This window comes from Myxine glutinosa, chromosome 4 (genome assembly GCF_964187855.1).
Source record: "Myxine glutinosa chromosome 4, kmMyxGlut1.1, whole genome shotgun sequence".
NCBI classification, from domain to species: domain Eukaryota; kingdom Metazoa; phylum Chordata; class Myxini; order Myxiniformes; family Myxinidae; genus Myxine; species Myxine glutinosa.
This window is the reverse complement of record NC_136264.1, coordinates 210,420,831-210,438,559: the sequence shown is the minus strand read 5'-3', so window position 1 is coordinate 210,438,559 and position 17,729 is coordinate 210,420,831. Positions and strand designations below refer to the sequence as shown.

Sequence of the window (17,729 nt, the reverse complement as noted above, 5' to 3'; positions counted from 1 at the left end):
CTATGTTGGCGTTCAACTATGTTTTAAAACTAATTAAAACTAATTTGCGATTCATCGTAACTGCGATATGCGACCTTCCGGACAGTGAAGACTGCACTTCCGGCAGCCAATCACAGAACGCGTTGTTGCGTAGGAGTGGCCGATGTGAGAGCGAGCCGAGCCGAGCGCGTGCGCCATTACGGTTCGTAATTCGATTTCTTCCGGAGAAAATAATAATTTCTCGATTTCTTATGCGCATTATTTCTCCCAATTCAGTCAGAGCGAAGGGCGGAAGCGAAGAGCGTTGTTTTTTTTGTTTACGGGCGTACGGGCGTACGGGCGGGGTAGAGCGTACGGGTAGCGTTTTTGTTTTTTTTTGGCAAGGAACGGGCACCCACGTACGGGCATGCCCTAGTAGTATATAATAAGGGGAGCGGTAGACAAGAGAAATATGAGAAAAGCTCTATTCAAGCCACCCTTGATGTTTACTTTAAGAAAATTGACCAGCACCAGGTCCATCCTCTTCACCACCAGGTCCATCCTCTCGGAGAGATATATCAAGGTATGATCGTTTCAAGGTTTGCAAGACATCAATTGGAACGAGAGTAAGTGTTAACCTTTAATCATTATCTTTTCTTTTCTATCTAAACAGTTTAAGAAATGTTTCTTTCATGTTTTTTATACCTATAGATGTTTTAGGTAAAATATATACTATATACTAAGACCAACATTTGACTAATTGACACTAGATGTGAACCGTACGTAACTGTTCCAACTTACATACAAATTCGACTTACAGACAGACTTAAAAACGGAACTCGTTCGTAACCCGGGGGACTGCCTGTATGTATATATATATATATATATATATATATATATATATATATATATATATATATATATATATATATATATATATATATATATATATATATATATATATATATATATATATTGTTACTGTCGCGGTTAAGATGTTATTTGTTGACCGAGCGGTTGGTATGACCGCGACCTAACAGTTCCCCCGATTCTTCCCCAACTCACCCGATTCACCCCAAACTTTGGCCGTATCGCACCGCAGCTGCCCAATCTGGAAAACTCTAAAACGTCCGAATGCAAAGAGGAAAAGGAATAAGACGAGAAGACGGACAGAAGAGTAATTGGATTTATTATTTACACATGTACGTAGGAAGCAAGCAGTCACGTTTATTTACAACACATAAGACGCAGGTGACACAGTGCAATCTTTAGCTTATACAGACTTAATTACCTACCCAGGACAGAACAAACGAAGACGACTCACACGGGGAATGATGACAGGAATTGGCTGGAAGGAGAGGAAAGTCCACTGGGTCCGGCAGCACGATCCGCACGTTGGGCAGCCGCCGTGCCTTCGCGGCCCTGCTCCGAACTGCCGTCCAGGTCCCTAAGCGGTTGGCGAGCGTTGTTGCTGCTGCTGCTGTAGACGCTGCCGCTCGCGAGCCAGGTGACGAATAGCAGGCTTGGTGCTTCCTTGAATGATCTCTGCTTGTTGGACCTCACAACTCAGCTCTTTCTTGGACCCTCTCTCTTCTCAGCTCATCTGCCTTGGACCTCCTCTCGTCTCAACGGCTTGGGCTCCCTTTCGTCTGCCGGTCAAAGCTCATCTCCTTTTTGGACACGCCCTGCCTTGGGTTATATAGGCCCCGCCCCTCAACCTTCGCGAACCTCCTCGATCGCTCTTCCTCCGCCCTCTCTAGCCAAACCCCTGGCTCATGGTTGGTCGAGTGGGGCTGGCTCACTCCTCCCCTCTATGACGAGGTGGAGACACGCCTTTCTTCTCCGACCCTGCCTCGTGGTCAATGGCGGTAATTGGAGCGGAGGTAGTTTCTAATCGACGAAAAGCGGGAATGGAGGTTTTGGGAATGGGAATGAAGGGAATCTATCTCTTTCACTGGTGCAATGGAGTATTTCAATTAATGGGAGACACAGCCTTACCCTAAAACACAGAATAAGATATAACTATCGAACAGGGGTATTCTATTATTGGCTGACGTGTATGCTTATGGACTAATTATGGGATGCCCTTTGACCTTTACACAGCTCCGGAGGCAGGAGGCGCAGAATAACAATAATAATAATAATAAAGCACACAATCAAAAAAAAATACTGTCCTCATATCCGCAACAATATATATATATATATATATATATATATATATATATATATATATATATATATATATATATATATATATATATATATATATATTGTTGCGGATATGGGATTTGGCCTCCATCCATATCCGCTTGTAAATATTCCCCTATTTCCCCAATACTCCCCAACTATCCCCAATCCCCCATTCCCTAGTCCCATTGTCTGTAAACAACACTCTGTAGAACCGACCTTCCCCTTTTTCCCCCATTAAATGTCGTGCCCAGGTTCACCGCATCTCACGTAGACAACTATAGGACATCTTGCGAGTTATTCTTAGTCTATGTCAGTTAAGGACTCGTTTCCATTAATTCTGACTCTTCGTTGCACCAGAATGTGATTGTATGGCACCAGTAGTAAGTTTAGGACCTCCCAATACCTCCCCACAATCTCATCTCCGCATCCTCCCATCATCTCATGAAACAGCAACACCAACAACAACAACAGCGGCGCGGGGAGTGCGCGTCCTCACTCCGGCTTGGTTAGCCGCCATTGACCATGTGCTCCGACGGGGTTACCACACAGGGGCTGACTGTCAGCTCCTCGTCAAGGGCGGAGCCCGGTAACCCCCCCGCACCCAATAAGAAGCGGCGGACCGATTCCATCTGGGGCGGAGCTAACGAGCCGAGGGCGTGTCACTCCCCGCTGGATATACGCAGCCACTTACCGGAGGTGACGTCAGATGCGCCCCCAGCTTGGAGAGAGAAGTCGCCACCTCCAAGCGCTGGATACCTCCCGCCTCTTTGGACCGGACCGGGTCGATTCTGCCCCTGAGCCAAGGTGCACCTTGAGCCATCGACTACCTGCCCCTCCTTGCCATCAATCCCTGTGTGAGTCAGTCTTGTCCCGTTTGTCTGTGGTCTGTCGGGAATAAGATAAGACCGTGTCTAAGTGCCCACCTTTCTGTGCTGTACCTCTTGTCCGTGTAATCTAAACATTCTGCAAACCCATATTATAACCTCCTCCGGAGGTCTTGAGAACTGTACCCCTGGTGTCGTGCCATTTAACCCAGCCGTTGTGTCCTTTCCTTCATTGATCTAGCGTAGCGCGATTCGGCCAACGTTCGAGTGTAATCGGGTAACTTGTGCGAACACGGCGGCCATTCCGCTCGGCCCACCATAACATCAAAGTCGTGTCCGTAACAATATATATATATCTGTGCAGTGTCTATCTTGTCTTGTCTTGTCTTGTCACTTAACTATTTTCTCAAACTTTTGTGAAATCGTACCAAACTTCTGGTATGCACATATCTCTCCCGTCGGTATGTCCTAAGGGTATTGTTTTGAAAAAATTTCCAATTTTTTTGTTTTTTTGGGGGATTTTTTTCGGGCAAAGTTTTTTTTTTTCAACTGAAGTTTTCAACTTCAATTGTTTATAAAATGTAATATCACGTATATTACAAATACATTTGTGCAAAATAATTGTTTGAATTATGATTGGTTTCAACCATGACAAAACGGCAACTCGGGTAGAGTCATCTATCTATATATCTACACATCTGGGCAGTGTCTGTGTTGTCACTTAACGACTCCCTCAAACTTTTGTTTCCGTGGTTGTGAAGTGTTTTTAATAACGTTGTGGTGGTTTTGAATCATGTGGCGGTGAGGTATTTTGAATTATGTGGTGGTGAGGTGTTTTTAAATGATGTGGTGGTGACGTGTTTTTAAATCACATGGTGGAGGTGTTTTTAAATCACATGGTGGTGAGGTGTTTTGAATTACATGGTGGTGAGGTATTTATAATTACGTGGTGGTGAGGTGTTTTTAATTATGTGGTGGTGAGGTGTTTTTAATTATGTGGTGATGAGGTGTTTTTAAATCACATGGTGGTGAGGTGTTTTGAATTACATGGTGGTGAAGTGTTTTGAATTACGTGGTGGTGAGGTATTTATAATTACGTGTTGGTGAGATGTTTTTAATTATGTGGTGGTGAGGTGTTTTGAATTAGTTGGTGATGAGGTGTTTTGAATTACGTGGTGGTGAGGTGTCTTGAATGACTTGGTGGTGAGGTGTTTTTAAATGACGTGGTGGTGAGGTGGTTTTTTTTTTTTTTTTTTTTTTTGTATACAAGATCGAGGCTCGTGAAAGAGCGAACATTAATCACACAGAAAGACAAACAGACACACAAAACAAATAACATTGGGAGCGGTAGACAAGATGGGGAGAGAGGGGGAAGGACACAAACACAACATTTGAGAGCAGGGACCGAGAGACATGGAGACATCGAGAGAACTGTGGGAGGGAGAGGGCTTTGGGGGCGAGGCATGGGAAGGGGGGGGGGTGGGGTGGGAGAGGTATAAAACATATGGACACTGCCAAGACTTCCAGGAAAGAAGTTGGAATTTCAAACAAGGTGGATCTGGGGTGAATTAGTGGGGGTAGAAAAGATCAAGGTTTTGGATGGGGGAAGATAAGAGATGGTGGTGAACAGCTGTTTTGAAGACCTGGAGGGAGGAGTGTGATTGAAGTGAGTGTGGGAGTTTGTTCCAGAGGCGGGAGAAAAGAGGAATGAAAGAGTGAAGGTGAGCAGAGAGCCGAGATTTCGGCAGTTTAACCATCAGAGGGTGGCTGGCAGATCCTGTGTGACCTGTAGGAATATTTGGGGCACAGAGCACAGAGAGAGCTGGGGGAGCAAGGCCGGAGAGGAGTCGGTAGAAGACAGAAAGACCACCTACCTGCCTGCGGTGAGTGAGTGAAAGGCCCTCAGAGATAGCTTCATCGCGGGAGATTCCAATGATTCTGAAAGCTTTGGATTCAACAGCGTGAAGCCGAGCCAGGTGTGAGGCAGGAGCACCAGCCCATAGGGGAGAACAGTATTCCATTGAGCTGCGGATGAAAGCCTTGTATGTGGTGAGGAGCTCAGGTGTGCCTAGGAAGGACTTCGCACGATGGAGGATGCCCAGTCGGCGACTGGCTTTGGAGGCCAGCTTGGAAATGTGGTTTTCCGAAGAAAGATCATGGCAGATGGTGAGACCCAAAAGCTTGAGCGACAGAACTTCTTGGAGAGGATTGTTGAGAAAGTAGATGGGAGGGTTGTCCAGACGATCTTTTCGGAGAGACATAGTAAGAGTGTGAGATTTGTCAGGATTGAAAGACATGTTCCACATGTTTGACCAGTCTGTGATTTTGTCCAGGTCTTCAGAGAGTGAGGAGGCTGCAGACTGCCGATCTGAGGGAAGAGGAATGGAGCGGCAGAGAGTGGAGTCATCAGCAAAGAGATACAGAGGATTTTCCAGAGTCGGAGAGATCATTGATAAAGACCAGAAAAAGCACAGGGCCCAGCACACTGCCTTGGGGAACTCCAGCCTGAACGGGAAGGGGAGATGAGAGAAATCCATTCAGGGCCACACGTTGACTACGACCAGAGAGGAAGTCCGCAAGCCATGCATGGAGATTTCCATGGATACCATAGGAGGAGAGTTTGGTGAGCAGAGCTGGGTGCCAGACCGTATCGAAGGCACGTGATATGTCAAGGGAGACAGCTCTGATTTCCTGTTTGGCATTGAGGACCTCCATCCATTGTTGAGACAGCAGAAGCAGCATGTCCAGAGTAGAGTGACCTGGTCTGAAACCAAATTGATGATCGGGTAGAGTCATCTATCTATATATCTACACATCTGGGCAGTGTCTGTGTTGTCACTTAACGACTCCCTCAAACTTTTGTTTCCGTGGTTGTGAAGTGTTTTTAATAACGTTGTGGTGGTTTTGAATCATGTGGTGGTGAGGTATTTTGAATTATGTGGTGGTGAGGTGTTTTTAAATGATGTGGTGGTGACGTGTTTTTAAATCACATGGTGGAGCCATTGGAGAAGAGGAAAGATTTCATATCCGAAGCAATGATGGATTCCATGACTTTGCTGATAATTGGGAGCAGGCTGATTGGTCTGTAGTTGCAAGGATCTGTTTTTGCACCTTTTTTGTGTAAAGCGGTAATGTTTGCTGATTTCCAGGATGCTGGCAGATGACCTTGAGCAAAAGATAGGGTGAAAAGAACAGAGAGAGGGTGAGATAGAGCGGCAGAGCAGGATTTTAGGACCCGTGGGCTGATGCCATCTGGTCCAGTTGCAGAATCAGAGTCGAGGTTTGACAAAAACTCCTCCACCTTGTCAGGAGAGAAGGTCACAGAGTCCAGGAGCAGTTTGGTTCGACTGGGAAAGGTGGGAACAGAGAGAGATGGGTTTGGGACTAAGGATTTTGAGGCAAACACAGAGTTGAGGCATTCGGCTTTGTCACGTGCGATGTCAACTGTGTGGCCATTTGAGGTAAGGGAGGGGATGGAGGGGGAACAAACACCAGAAACGGATTTGACCAGACGCCACCAGGATTTGGAGGAAGGAGACAGGTTTGAGAGTTCATTCTTGAGTGAGGAGAGATAGTGCTTCCTGGCACTCCTGAGGGTAGACACACACTTGTTCCGAGCTTGGTGGAAGGAACTGAGATTTACTTCAGTTGGATTAGCCTTCCAAGAGGCAAAGGCAAGTTGTTTCAGGGCAACTGCCTCACCACAAGATTCAGTGTACCATGGACGGGAGGAAGGGTAAGACAACTGAAGGCGAGATGGGATAAATCTGTGCATGAGAGAGATCAGTTTGCTTTGGAAGAATTCCCAGGAAGAATTGATGTCAGAGCAGTGGAGATGGGAGACCAATCCAGACGATTGATGGCTGCTTGAAGACCGTCCCAGTCGGCCTGAGTGAAATGCCAGACTCGTCGACACTGAGGAGGCTCTCTGAGAATGGCCAGAGAGATGTCCACTTTGACAAGCACATGATCAGAAGAACCGATTGGAGCAGAAGAAGAGCAGCAGACATTAGCAGGGAAGTTAGTCATAACCAAGTCTAGAAGAGAAGATACTCCATTGGCTGAGATCCGGGTCGGGAAATTGACAGATTGTGTCAATCCCAATGAGTCACAGAAGTCCTTTGCTGAGGTGCCATGACTGGTGAGAGAGGAACCCACACCCAACCAGGTGGCATGATGACAATTGAAGTCACCACATATGAGGAAGAGAGAGTTGGGATGAGTGGATAGAAGTTGGTCCATGTTGTCAGACAGTGAAATGTAGATGGAGTCATCACTGTTTGGGGGACGGTACAGAACACATATGAACAAAAGGTGGAGCGGAGAGGAAGCCGTAGCCAGAGGTACTCCTGGGGGTGAGGAGGAGAGAGGGCAGTGCAAGGAGAGTGAGGAAGAGAGTTTTTGATAATGATAGCCACCCCACCACCAGGCCGAGGCTCAGGTCTATCATACCGGAGGAGGGAGTAACCAGGAAGAGATATTAAGGAATCAGAGACATCTTGAAGGAGGAAAGTCTCTGTTAAGCAGATCAAGTCTGGATTGTCAGAAGCAACCTGTATGGAGAGATCAGTCAGGTTTGAGCGAAGGCCCCGGATGTTTGAGGTCCATACCGTTAATGAAGAGAGAGGGGGAGCATCGGGTACAGGACAGGGGAGGGGAGGAGTAGGGTAAGATGAAGGATGAGAGGGGGAGGTAGGGAGAGCAGTTGTTAGTGTGTCAGCGATTGCAGAAGAGTTCCAAGAAAGGGAAGGATGAGGAGGATGAAAGGTTTGAAGGTGAAGGGATGAGGCACAGAGAGGGGTTGTTTGAGGAATGGTATGGGGGGAGATTTGAATGGGAGGGGTTGGGGGGGAGTTTTGAAGGGGAGGAGTGAGGGGGGAGTTTAGGAGGGGAAGGGCAAGGGGGGAGTTCAGGAGTGGAAGGGCAAGGGGGGAGTTCAGGAGTGGAGGGGTAGGGGGGGAGTTTAAGAGTGGCGGGGCAAGGGGGGAGTTTAGGAGTGTAGGTGCAAGGGGAGGGATTTGGATGGGAGGGGCAAGAGGGGAGTTTAGAAAGTGGATGATTAATGAAAGACGAACATTGAAAACAAATTGGGTTTGTTGTGATTTTCAAGTTAGCAATCCGGTTCAGAATGATGGAGGAGGGATGGAATGAATGTGAATTTAGACCATGTAGTGAGGGAGACGTATAAGATATTGAATTCCTTTTTTTTGAGGTGGAATGAGTTTTTTTTTTTTTTTTTTTTTTTTTGTATACAAGATCGAGGCTCGTGAAAGAGCGAACATTAATCACACAGAAAGACAAACCGACACATAAAACATATAACATAGGGAGCGGTAGACAAGATGGGGAGAGAGGGGGAAGGACACAAACACAACATTTGAGAGCAGGGACCGAGAGACATGGAGACATCGAGAGATCTGAGAGAGGGCGAGGGCTTTGGGGGGGGGGGGCGTGGGAAGGGGGCGGTGGGAGAGGTATAAAACATATGGACACTGCCAGGACTTCCAGGAAAGAAGTTGGAATTTCAAACAAGGTGGATCTGGGGTGAATTAGCGGGGGTAGAAAAGATCAAGGTTTTGGATGGGGGAAGATAAGAGATGGTGGTGAACAGCTGTTTTAAAGACCTGGAGGGAGGAGTGGGATTGAAGGGAGTGAGGGAGTTTGTTCCAGAGGCGGGAGAAAAGAGGAATGAAAGAGTGAAGGTGAGCAGAGAGCCGAGATTTCGGCAGTTTAACCATCAGAGGGTTGCTGGCAGATCTTGTGCGACCTGTAGGAATATTTGGGGGACAGAGTCCAACTCAGGTGCAGTCATTATCCTCAGCTAAAATAAGCCCGTTCCTCAGTTGGAGAGGAAATTGAGAAAAGCCTTTTAAATAGGAAGAAAAACAGCGTGTTGTAAAATACCACTGAGTAAAACACTGAAGGGGAAAGGTTATACATATTTAAATAATATTTAAACAGAACCGTGAACAATCTTATGTGCACAAAAATACCAACGGGGGGAGAGCCGAGAGGGACCACCACGAGTCACGTGAAGGGCAAACGGTCAAGGGCAAACGGTTTTATTACGTGTTTTATGGCTGTGAGGTGTTTTTAATTTTGTGGTGGTGAGTTGTTTTTATTACGTGTTTTATGGCTGTGAGGTGTTTTGAATTACTTGGTGGTGAGGTGTAATCGTCCCAAACTTCCAGTCTGCACGTACCCCTCCCCTAGGTATGTGCTGAGGGGTTCTTTCTGAAAAAAAACATTCAACGTAAATCTTCAACCTAAATTGCTTATAAAAATGTAATATCACAAACACAACAAATACATTTGTGCAAAATAATTGTTTGTATTATGATTGGTGTAAATCATGACAACACAGCAACTCAGGTGCAGTCATTATCCTCAGCTAAAATAAGCCCGTTCCTCAGTATCGACGTTTGGTGAGGCGAGCGCACGCTCACCTCACCAAGCTAGCATATATACTGTATATATATATATATATATATATATATATATATATATATATATATGTATATATATATATATATATATACACATATCGGTCACTATGCGACCTTCATATCATCAGTGGGGAACCGCCAGCAAGGTGTCCCATACAGCTGCTGCTGCACCTTGCTGGGAGCGATCAGCACCGCCTGCCACACGGTAACGTTATCTCTGGTATCCACTCATCATATGGAGTCGACCTGGATGCGGTTGGGAGTTACTTCATAATTGGTATCTGTAATCTGGTTCTCCAACCTAATGAGCGAACATCATGACGTCATCGCCATGCCTGTCCGCATTGCCTGCAACGCTCCAGAGGAACCATCTAGTGCGTCATTATGGATTATAAATTCAGATACTGTCACAAGTGCATGCAAAACACACAGTTACCGACCTGGTTTCGCCCTTGTTGGGGCTTCATCAGGGCAACGCAGTGAGCCTTCCATACACTTGTAACTCTGTGAACCTTTCTGTGAACTCTGTAACTCTGTGGAATCTGTGAACCTCCCAACCGCATCCAGGTCGACTCCATATGTTGAGTGGATACCAGAGATAACGTTACCATGTGGCAGGCGGTGCTTATCGCTCCCAGCAAGGTGCAGCAGCAGCTGTATGGGACACCTTGCTGGCGGTTCCCCACTGATGATATGAAGGTCGCATAGTGACTGATATAAAAACCGAAAGGTTCACAGAGTTACAAGTGTATGGAAGGCTCACTGCGTTGCCCTGATGAAGCCCCAACAAGGGCGAAACCAGGTCGGTAACTGTGTGTTTTGCATGCACTTGTGACAGTATCTGAATTTATAATCCATAATGACGCACTAGATGGTTCCTCTGGAGCGTTGCAGGCAATGCGGACAGGCATGGCGATGACGTCATGATGTTCGCTCATTAGGTTGGAGAACCAGATTACAGATATCAAATATATACATATATATACGTGTGTGTGTGTGTGTGTGTGTGTGTGTGTGTGTGTGTGTGTGTGTGTGTGTGTGTGTGTGTGTGTGTGTGTGTGTGTGTGTGTGTGTGTGTGTGTGTGTGTGTGTGTGTGTGTGTGTGTGTGTGTGTGTGTGTGTGTGTGTACCAGCAGGGATACCTGGTGTTGCCCATTGCTGTTTTAATCCTTTTGGCATTTTAAAGAAATGAATTTATTTTATTTTTTTTAGGGGCCTAAAACCCTCTATAATGCCCACACACTGCCATTCCCACCCCTAGTGAATTTAAGTTGATAAACTGTTTGATTGAATTAATGTGAATTAATGTGGTGTTGAAGTAGCGCAGGCCTTACGAGCTAAATGCGTCCCTCCCGGATCAACGTTCCTTTTGTGACACAAGAGGTAAATGATTGAAAATAATTCCGTGTTGTTTTTGAACCTTTTCTTGCACAGCTCAATAAAATACTGCACGCCCAAGTGATGGAGAGTTCAAAGCATGATAACCCTGTTCATGATGAACATTTATTTATCATCACTCACCAAGGTGAGTCACCATCAATAGTTGTTTTATCATTATCCTCTATGTCTGTCCAGGCCTGCAGCCTGTGGGCCGATGTGAATCACACAAATGTATATCAATTGTCAGAACCAGTCAAGTGGCATCCACCAGCCTTGTGTTTTACTTCTCGTTTGTCAACTTCCCTTGGTATAATGCAGCTCACGCCATTGACTCATCTGAATCTAGTTCACCGCAAAATGATTCATAATAATTATTATAATAACAATCACAGTCATAACCAGAAAATCACAATACAGAATCGCATTTAATCAAAATCATCCGTCCACAACTTTTTGAGATATCGTGCTATATATCATTTTTGGTGAAGAATCTCAATGGTGAAGTGAAGGTGAAGTTTCCATTGGTGAAGATTCTATTTTCAATGGTGAATAATTACTTAGAATTATAGGATCCGGAGCCAAATATGCACCAAAATGTATTGAATTCGTCCTTGTCACACGCACAACTTGCCCAACTTGTCCAACCAATTTTGTCCGGGTCTGTCGCCAACTTTTTGAGATACCCTGATCACAGACGAACAGACAGACAAACATACAGGGATGAAAACATAGCCACTGTCCACTTTTGGTGGTAGAGGAAATAAATGCCAAATATTCAGTCAAGGACAGTTCATTGGTGGTCGGAGGTTTGCTGCTACCTTCTCGATAGTTTGGGGAAGTATGCAGCTACAAACTGTTATATTAATGCTTTGCAGGCTGGGTCTTGCATCATGGAGCACATCTATACACAGTGCCTTCAGAAAGTATTCACACCCCTTGACGTTTTCACATTTTGTTGTGTTACAGCCTGAATTTAAATGGATTGAATTGAGATTAAGGGAAAAGCAATGAAGAGTAGAAAAGCGGGAGGACCAACGGGAGTTGTGGGAGATATGTTGAAGGCAGCAGGAAGTTGGGGTGTGAAGAGAATGGCAGAGATCTGTAATCTGGTGGTGAAACAAGGCCGCATTCCAGTGGATTGTGAACTGAGTACCCTCGTCCCTCCATACAAGGGGAAAGGTGACCCTCTGGACTGTGGCTCGTATAGAGTGATAAAGTTATTAGAATGGAATGAAGGTATTGGAAAGGGTGTTGGAGAAGAAGATAAGGAAGAATGTGAAGACCGACAAATACAGTTTGGATTTATGCCAGGAAGAGGATTGACAGACGTGCTTTTTATTGTAAGGCAGTTGCAGGAGAAATACAAGGAGAAGAGGAAGAAGTTGTTTCTTGGGTTTGTTGATCTGAAGACAGCATTCGATAGGGTTCCACATAAAGTAGTGACATGGGCATTGAGGAAGTTAGGAGTGGAGGAATGGTTGATCAGAGAAGTGATGGCAATGTACGAGAGAGAGTGTGCACAGCTGTAAGGAAGAAGGACGGGAACAGTGGTGAGTTTGCGGTGAGGGCGGGAGTGCATCAGGGGTCGGTACTAAGGCCACTACTGGTTGTAGCTGTGATGGAGGTGCTGGCTCAGAACATAACGGACGGTTTACCGTGGGAGTTGTTGTATGCAGATGATCTGGTGTTGATTGTGGACAGTGTGGATAAACTGAAGAAGATGAACAAGTGGAAGGGATGTATGGAGGCAAAAGGCCTGAAGGTGAATATCGGAAAGACGAAGGTGATGGCAAATGGTAAAGCATGTGGTGAGGTGGAAAGAACTTGGAAGTGGGCGTGTGCTGCAAGGGTGTCGGAGTGAACTCCATTCAATGTACAATGTGCAAAGTGAACTTGTGCTGCAAGGGTGGCGGAGTGAACTCCATTCAATGTACAATGTGCACTGAGTGGGTTCAACAAAAATGTAGTGGTCTGAGAGGGTCATTAACCAGTGTGGCAGCTACATTCAAGTGTAAGGTGTGCACAGAGGGAGCTGCAGATGGAGGAAATGTTGAGTTGGATCTTGGAGACGGAGTTAAGCTGGAAGGTGTGAAAACATTTTGCTACCTAGCATGATGGAGAAGGCGGATCATGATGGAGAAGGTGGAGAAGACATGCTGAATGAAGAAGGTGGATCAGACTCGGTAACGGTTGCTGGAGTGAGATGTGCATGGAAGACGTTTCGGGAACTGAGTGGCGTGCTGACGAGGATGGGAGTGTCATTGAAGCTGAAGGGAAAGGTGTATGCTGCATGTGTGAGAAGTGTTATGATTTATGGGAGCAAGACATAGGTAATGAACGTAGAGCAGCAACAAAGGCTGGAAAGGGTGGAAATGTGAATGGTTCGGTGGATGTGCGGAGTATCGTTGAGAGAGAGGAAGACAAATAATGAATTGTGAAAGATGATAGGAATAGAGCCTGTGATGGATGCTGTGAAGAGAAACAGGTTGAGATGGTTTGGTCATGTGTTGAGGAAGGATGAAAGTAATTTGTTGAGAAGGGTGATGGAAATGAATATAGAAGGAAGTAGAAGACCGGGAAGACCGAGAAATACTTGGCTAAACGTGGTGGAAGAAGAAATGCGGGCAAGGGGGTTTACAAGGGGAGATGTAGAAAATAGGGCAAAATGGAGAGGATTGTCATGGGGCCTGCAAGGCTAACCACAGCTCGAGCAGGGAAAATGGCCTTTAAATGCCTGTTGTTGTTGTTCAACCAAAGAGGCACAGCTCTTTTGTGTAGAATTATTACGGTTGGCTGGTCGATCACGGGGTTGGACACCTTGATCCCGTGACTCAGCGCTGTTGCAAAGGCCTGCCATTTCAGAGTCAACGTATTGAGACCAGCTCTGTTGTGCTTCGCTTTTATTACTCTCTCTCAGAACCCGAAGAATGGTGGCAACACTGTCATTCTTCAAACCGGCATTTAAAGCTTCCATCATGTAACTAAGGATTATGGAGGTGAAGGACAGGGTATGATGATGAAATTGAATGAAATTTGCCTTTTCGAAGTTTGACAGACCCTTAAGAAGTGAAAAAAAATAGATTATTCTTGAACATTGTTTGTTATATTGTTCACATTTTTGTGTAATTAATTTTGTTTGTTCCATTTAATTTTGTTTGTTCCATTTAATTTTGTTTGTTCCATTTTGTATTGTTTAGCTTATGAGTTGTGGTTCAAGCAAATGCTGTGGGAGTTGGACTCTGTTAGAAGCATCTTTTTTCATGGCAAGGTTGGTTCACGCTGATCGGTTAAGTGACAACGCACATGCACATGAACTCACAGGCATGCACACACACACACACACACACACACACACACACACACACACACACACACACACACACACACACACACACACACACACACACACACGCAGACACACACACACACACACACAACAACAACAACAACTGAGAAAGGAAATGGAATAAATGCAGCAGTTCATAAAATGAAACAGAGGTCCAAAGCTAATAAAGATAATCCAAAAAATAGACGAATGGTTGTCTTAAACGACGCGACGTCAACCAATATGTCTCCGCCCACATTATTACATCATTATGCATACTAGCACCATGTTTAAGCTGTTCTCAAGTACCACATTTTTACCTGACATGACCTTTGCCCCCACACTCTAATCAGTTCATCTTTACATCATTATAATACTTGTACCATGTTTGACTTGGATCCCATCAGCCATTCTTAGGTTATCGTGGACGGATGGACAGCCGGATAGACAACCCAAAAATGTAATGCCTTTGGTGACTCTTTTTTTTTTTTGTATACCGAGTTGCTAACACATATAACATATTGTCGTGTCACCGGTGATTAAGACCGCCTGATGACGGAAAACTGAACTGCTTTAACTCCTGAGGCGACACCCAAAAAATGGTGGTTATCGCACGTAAGATGGAAGGCTGCGAGACGTTTATCTGAACGAAAATGAACCAAGGGTTTATTCCCGAACCCACAAACAAAGAAAAAGGACAAATAAAAGTACAACAATAATGATTTAATAAAAATAAAGTACGGAATGAAAATGTCTAAATAAAAACTGAGGTAAATTAATTTCCTAACTGAGACATCTCCAAACACTGACACAAATATGAACACACAGGTCCCTTTTTAGTGCCGGCACTTAGCTTTGCGTCCCAAATGGCCCTCTTGAGTGAGTGGTGGCGATTGCCAACTTCAGACCTACCGCACCCGAGTGCTCCAGATGGCAACGCTCGACGAAAGCCAGTGCGTCCAGGCAAGTGGTGAAGATGGCCTCCTCTGCCTCGCTCGCGGCCTCCTCTGCCCTTCGAAGCGACCGGAGCTAAAACCTCCCTCAAAATGCCGACGCAGCAAATGCCCCAAATGCGCGCACATTTTTTTGCACCAAAATGGCTAGCATCTTGTCCGCTCTAAGAGAGAGACTGCCACCTCTTCTTCACTCCTAGGGCCAAACTGGCTGTTTCCCTTGCCGTTTACCCCGCCCACGTCCATGGTCCAATCATGTCCCTCGGGGCGTGGCCTGACGGCTCTTTCTCTACCCCCCCCTCCCCCCTCTGATTCTCCACCTCCCGTGGGCGGGCCTTTTGTTTAAAGGAGGTGAATGGCCGGCTGCGGCAGCAAAACATGAGGGGAAAGTTACAGAGGGAAAGCACGCACTGTGGAAAATTATCCTTAATCCTACCACTAATTAGCATTGCTTCACCCCTTCCTCCCCCCCCCCCCCCCCCCATGTGAAGAACATTTAAACAACCTTAAGTAACAGTTTCCCGACTTACTTTACATCGAGATTTATCCTACACGTCCACGGTCCATGCTACTTCCTATACAGTTCTACCTCTCCTACGGTATTTTTTCACCCACCCCTCCCCATAAACATAACAATATAATAAAGGGAGTTGGAGACAAGAGGGGGATAGAGAGGGAAGCACAGCAACAGTAGGGAACAGGGACATCAGGAGATCTGTGGAAGGGAAAGGGCTGGGGCAGGGTACACTGCATAAACAAGATGGACACTACAGGGGACTTCAGGAAAGAAAACAGGGAATTTGAAGGAGGTGGGTTTGGGGGTGAATTAACATCCTCGTGTCGAGCCGTGTCCATAGTCACAACGATGAAATCCTGCCCGATGCGCAAAACCATGCTGCACCTCTCTTTGTGTTGAGTCTTGTCGCTTCCCTTAATCGTTTCTTTGTCCATCTACTGTATTGTTGTATTTATGTCGATTTTTATGTGGTCTGCTTTTGTTGGTTTACCTTGTACGAATGTGCATTTGACACACTTATTTAGGCCAATTTCTATTTGGATGTTTTCGGGGTACCACTTCACTAATTGTCCCCCGTCGCACCGCGGAGCGAAAGGGGGACTATGGTTTTCCCCTCCGTCCGTGTGTCCGTGCGTGTGTGCGGACGTGCGTGCGGGTGTGCGTGCGTGCATAAGCGAAGGACCGCATTCGAATTTGGTGTGTGGGTGCAACCCACGTCAAAATCCAAGATGGCCGCCGCCATGCATGTCTGATGCCATGTATGTCTGAACCTTGTGAGATGAATATCTTGAAAAATAAGCGAAGTACCAACTTCTAATTTGGTGTGTGGGTGTAACTCGTCATAAGGAAGAACGATATTGAAAATTGGGTCGCCACGTCAAAATCCAAGATGGCCGCCACCATATATATGTCTGAACCTTGTGAGCGAAATATCTTCAAAAATAAGCGAAGTACCAAGTTCTAATCTGGTGTGTGGGTGTATCTAGGCACAAGGAAGAAAGCTGTTTAAAATTGGGTCGCCACGTCAAAATCCAAGATGGCCGCCGCCATGTATGTCTGAAACTTGTGAGATGAATATCTTGAAAAATAAGCAAAGTACCAACTTCTAATTTGGTGTGTGGGTGTATCTCGGCATAAAGAAGAACGCTCTTGAAAATTGGGTCGCCACGTCAAAATCCAAGATGGCCGCCACCATATATATGTCTGAACATTGTGAGCGGAATATCTTGAAAAATAAGCGAAGTACCAACTTCTAATCTGGTGTGTGGGTGTATCTACGCATAAGGGAGAACGCTATTGAAAATTGGGTCGCCACGTCAAAATCCAAGATGGCCGCCTTGCGTCTTCCACTTTGTCAACTCGCATCACTTCACCAACGGGGGACCTCGGCGTAACGCTTGTTTCAGTTGCTCTTCCAATTTTGGTCGTTTAGTGCAAAAAGTTTTAGATCATCCACGTACAGTAAAGTGTAACATTCCCTGTCTCTTCGGATGTTCTCTTATTGTATGTTAGGGTGTATCTGTTGGAACCCATCTGTGGATCGGTCCCATTGGCCGATGGGTCTGACCCATCTGTGGATGCACGAGAAATGACAATGCAGACCCATCGGCCGATGGGTCTGCGCCATCTGCGGATGTGTTGTTCACCTTGAAGGAATGTGTATGCATCAATGGTGGATGGCCGATGGGTCTGCATTGTGGGTGGGTAGATAGATGGGTAGAAATAGATAATAAAACATTTAAAAATCATCTCTGTTAAATTCCTACCACATGTAATTCCAATGACTGTGTACCTGATTGAAGAGCACCATTCTGTCAACACATTCCTTCAAGGTGAACAACACATCCGCAGATGGCGCAGACCCATCGGCCGATGGGACCGATCCACAGATGGGTTCCATCATATCCATGTCCTTGTTCATCAATGAGGTTGCTCAGTGGGTCCAGGGCCAGGCAAAACATGACAGGCGAGAGCCTGTCACTCTGGAAGATCCTGTGACATATCTTCCCTCTTGGTATATTGAGTTTTCCTTCTGAGTGTGGTATTCCAGAGCTCCATTGCTTTCTCAATCGGTTTGATTACTTGGGGGTTGCTCTAATGGAATTACATGCATTTTATCATCCATGAATTGTCTAC

At 45.7% G+C, this 17,729-nt stretch overlaps 1 protein-coding gene across 2 annotated transcripts in view; it reads left to right on the top strand.

Annotated features, from left to right (window-relative positions):
- TDO2 (tryptophan 2,3-dioxygenase) overlaps nucleotides 1-17,729 on the top strand; it is a 229,866-nt gene that overhangs the window by 19,221 nt on the left and 192,916 nt on the right. For both annotated transcript variants that reach the window (XM_078776977.1, XM_078776978.1), the window contains 2 exons: nucleotides 10,853-10,943; nucleotides 13,996-14,066. In XM_078776977.1, coding sequence (XP_078633103.1) covers nucleotides 10,853-10,943; nucleotides 13,996-14,066 — 162 coding nt within the window. The remainder of the gene's footprint in view (nucleotides 1-10,852; nucleotides 10,944-13,995; nucleotides 14,067-17,729) is intronic.